This window comes from Aedes albopictus, chromosome 3, assembly GCF_035046485.1.
Source record: "Aedes albopictus strain Foshan chromosome 3, AalbF5, whole genome shotgun sequence".
NCBI classification, from domain to species: Eukaryota; Metazoa; Arthropoda; class Insecta; order Diptera; family Culicidae; genus Aedes; species Aedes albopictus.
Window position 1 is genome coordinate 143519596 of NC_085138.1, and position 3822 is coordinate 143523417.

The 3822-nt window shown below is 44.2% G+C and overlaps 1 protein-coding gene across 1 annotated transcript; it reads left to right on the forward strand.

Moving 5' to 3' along the window:
• The first annotated feature begins 1306 nt into the window (after nt 1–1306).
• On the forward strand, nt 1307–2662 carry LOC109416311 (G-box-binding factor). The gene is made up of 2 exons (XM_019690356.3): nt 1307–1534; nt 1608–2662. The coding sequence occupies exons 1-2, from the start codon at nt 1529–1531 to the stop codon at nt 2550–2552; spliced, it is 951 nt and encodes a 316-aa protein (XP_019545901.2). The 5' UTR covers nt 1307–1528; the 3' UTR covers nt 2553–2662.
• The last annotated feature ends 1160 nt before the right edge of the window (nt 2663–3822 follow it).

Genomic DNA, 3822 nt, shown 5'->3' on the forward strand with positions numbered 1-3822 from the left:
GAAAATATTGCTTCGTTATTTAATGAAAAATAAAAAACTAAAAAGTGAGGAAATGCTTCCAGTTTCGCCTTAAGGACAAGGTATTTGGAGTACATTGCTCAAAATTTCTAGAGCACCGTTTTTTAGAACCGTTGAACGGATTTGGATTAAAATGCATCACGCTGTTGACAACCACTGAACAATTAGCGTGATGCATTTTCATCCAAATCCGTTCAACGGTTCTAAAAAACGGTGCTCTAGAAATTTTGAGCTATGTACTCCAAATACCTTGTCCTTAAACGCTACTGATGAATTTATTTAATTTACGGTACAAAATTAGTGACTGTTTTGTTGTTATTTTAGCTATTACGTCCATCGAACCAATAACATTTTTTATCCATTCAGTTATGAAAATTAAATCGTTGATTTACAGCTAAATTAATTTTGATTTATTTATTTCAAAAAGTTTGCCCTATTTGCCCCAAAACTTTTGTTTAAGTACATTTTTCGGAAACGATTTTTCGGAATAAAAAAAAAATGTTCAAAGTCGTGCGTACTACTTGCCTGTGCCATGGGACAGAAAGAGTTCATCATCTCTAGCTCATTCGTAGAATATATTTTATGAATCTTATTAATTCTCTGTTAATAAGATTTTCTTTCGTTGCGATCCCAAAAAATATAGGGAATATTGGGAACGTATTTTTGGCAGTTTTGTCCTCTTCGTCATGGAAGTTTTTGAAACCTGTTGATCTCAGAGTTTACCCCAAATCCTTCCTAACCAAGCTGAGTTATATGCCCAAAATTTCAGGCAATTTGGCCGAAAAAAACCCATGACGAAGAGAACAAACCTGCCGATAATATCCTTAGTTCTCCTATAAATAACTAATGGCAATCGGTTGTAATATATTCTAATGTAACACCAATCACAACATCAAAATAGTACCTATTGTACTTTCAATATCTTCCTGATCTTCATGAGATCATACGCATCGCCAACATCTTTGTTAAATGTCCAACAAATGTGTTGAAAAACTGCCCACAGAGTTGGGCAGGGCAGGTCTGACCTAGTGCAATATGCAGCCACGCGTACCAATGGACACCTCATGACGGCCAGCGGTGGCACCCATGGCAAAAAACTATACGTTGTAAAAGATAATGGTAATTAATAACAATTTTACGACAATCAGTGATCTAACAACCCAGCTTTGCCAAATCGATGCATCTCGAGAAAGGCATTTTTTGGTTGCTTGGCTGCGGTTGCTAGCTACACTGACTGACTGCATGTGCGCGTCTTGCTGCAATAAAATGACGACGACGTAGCGCGGCAGCAGTGCGGTCAAGCGATACGCATCGTTAAGTTTTGGCCCGAAAAACGCGCTTAGTTCAATCGAAGCAGTAGAGTGCGCACGGTGGGTAAGAGCAAAGGAAAAATGTATCAATTTCACGCATCTCAATGAAGATGTTGGAGGTATAAAGCCGTTCGTTGCTCCGGGGAATAGTATCATTCGTTTGTGATCACTTGCCTAAATCACACCTAGGAAAGGTCATCATGAAGGTAGGTTTTAGGAATTGTTTCAAAGTTGAAGCTGAATTGATTGAATAATTATTTAACTTTCTATTCTTTCTAGGCGACCGCTATCGTTATTGTTGCTTTTGTCGCATTGTCGACCGTTTCAGCACGTGTCGATCGGACGGAAAAACGCAGCATTGGCGAACATGGGGCACAACTTTCATCATACAATAATCACGTGCTTCAACAGCAGCAGTTCGATTATCAGAAAAACCAGCCCAACCAGGAGAAATGGTCCCAGCCGGATGAGCAACTGAACAAAGCGGAGGAGTACCACCAGCAAGTTCAACAACAGCTCCAGTGGGAATCGCAGAAGGAACGTTCTCCAATGCATCATGGAATTGATAACCATCATTACAAGCACTTTGAGCATCAGCATCAATATCAGAACCAAGCCGCAAAGCCCGTTCAGTATCATTATGTTCAGGAGCAAGAGCACCACCAGCAGCAATACCAACAGCAGCCTCACTACCAGCAACAAGTGCAATTCCAGCACTATGAAGATCAGCAAGAACAGAGCAAGCCCCACTATTATCAGCTGCAGCAAGAACAGCACCAGCAATACGAGCATCTGCGTCAACAAGATCAACATCAACAGCACCAGCACGGATGGGATCAGCAGAAGCAAGTCGTCAGCGTCAGCCATGTCACCCAGCAAGTACCCTACCCAGTTCATGTGCAGAAGAATGTCGCCGTTCCTGTCCACGTTGCCTATCCGGTGCACGTCCAGAAGCCCGTCCCAGTAGTGGTGGAGAAAAAAGTTCCGGTCTACGTAGAAAAACAAACCCCTTATCCAGTTGAACGTCCGGTGCCGTACCCGGTTAAGGTTAAGGTCCAGGGCCCAACCTACAAGGACATCCACGTCGTGCACGTTCCCAAGCCAGTCGCAGTTCATGTCGATAAGCCTTATCCAGTGTACGTGGAGCATCCGGTTTACGTGGAGAAACCGGTGCCCCTGCAGGTGGTCATCATGGAACACAAGAAGAAGTCCTTCTGGGGCTGATTCGTTCCTCCAGGGTGTTACCTTCCTGTTGTACGTTTGTTGATAGGTTTGTAGTTAGACGAAAAGTATGTAAGTAGGAAATGTTAATAAATTATTTATTGATATTCGAATCCTGATAAAATATGTTTGAATTATTTCCTCTTTAATTGTCTATACATCTCAGAGAAGAGAATTGTCGGACAAAAGAAGCACAAAACAAGCAATACCCCAAAAGCGAAACTGTTTGATGGTAGATCTTCAACAGGGTTTGCAGTGTTTACTCACTCGAAGTTGCCGCTCGAAAATCCCAATGCAAGGCTTAAAAACCTCTAATTCTTTATCCTTTTCTGTTCAATTTGGGACAAACTTATGTCGTATTGGGTGGTTTGTCGTAACAGATGCAGGTTGCGACATTGTCATTATTGTTGCGCGATGGTTGAAGTTTGGTTCAGTGACATCTATTATTCATGTACACAACACTGCCGTGAATCGCATATCAGTCCCATCTTTGCTGGATTTCCTATGCAAATGGGACTGATATGCGATTCACGGCAGAACATGTTGTAGGAATATCCTCTTAAAGACGACTGTTTTTATTTTGATAATTTTGTGCAGTGGGCACCTCATAAAAGGCACTAGCTAAGGAGGTACTTGGCGAAAAAGTGCAGCCCTAACAGGGGATGCGACTCTCCAGTGTAAAAACCTGGACGATCACCGACGCAGAGGAGCTTGCAGCCGCACTGAAGCAGCAGTGTGAGGGAGATGCACCAAGTGCATCAATCCGTCTGCGGAAGGGGCCGGCAGGCACGCAGATCACCACGATCAAGGCGACTGCAGTCAGGAAGAGGCGCCTTGGCCAAGGCCAAGCCCTCGCAGGTGGAAGACATCATACTTCGACGAAGAGATATTTAGGGAGGCGCTCAGCGTACTTGCGATGCAACCATGCCTAGGCGAGTCCACTCTAGGAATGGGAGACCACCGGCTTACTGGTGGTCTCAAGCGGATCGCGGATACAGCGACGAACGACAGGTGGTGTATTCGCCGCTGTTAAAACCGCGCTAAAGGCCGAGATAAGGGTAGCTTTGGCCTGTTTGAGGGTCTCTGCCAGAGTGCCAATGCGAATCCGTGGAGTGCTGCCTACAGGACGGCCATAGGTGTGATGGTTCCTATGAAGCAATCTCCAGAGGTGTTGGAGGGTATCATCGAGGGTTTTTTTCCGTGCCATGATCCTAGTCCTTGGCCTCCTTTGGTAGGACAATCGCGGATTGGGGCTGGCGATGAGGAGAAGGTC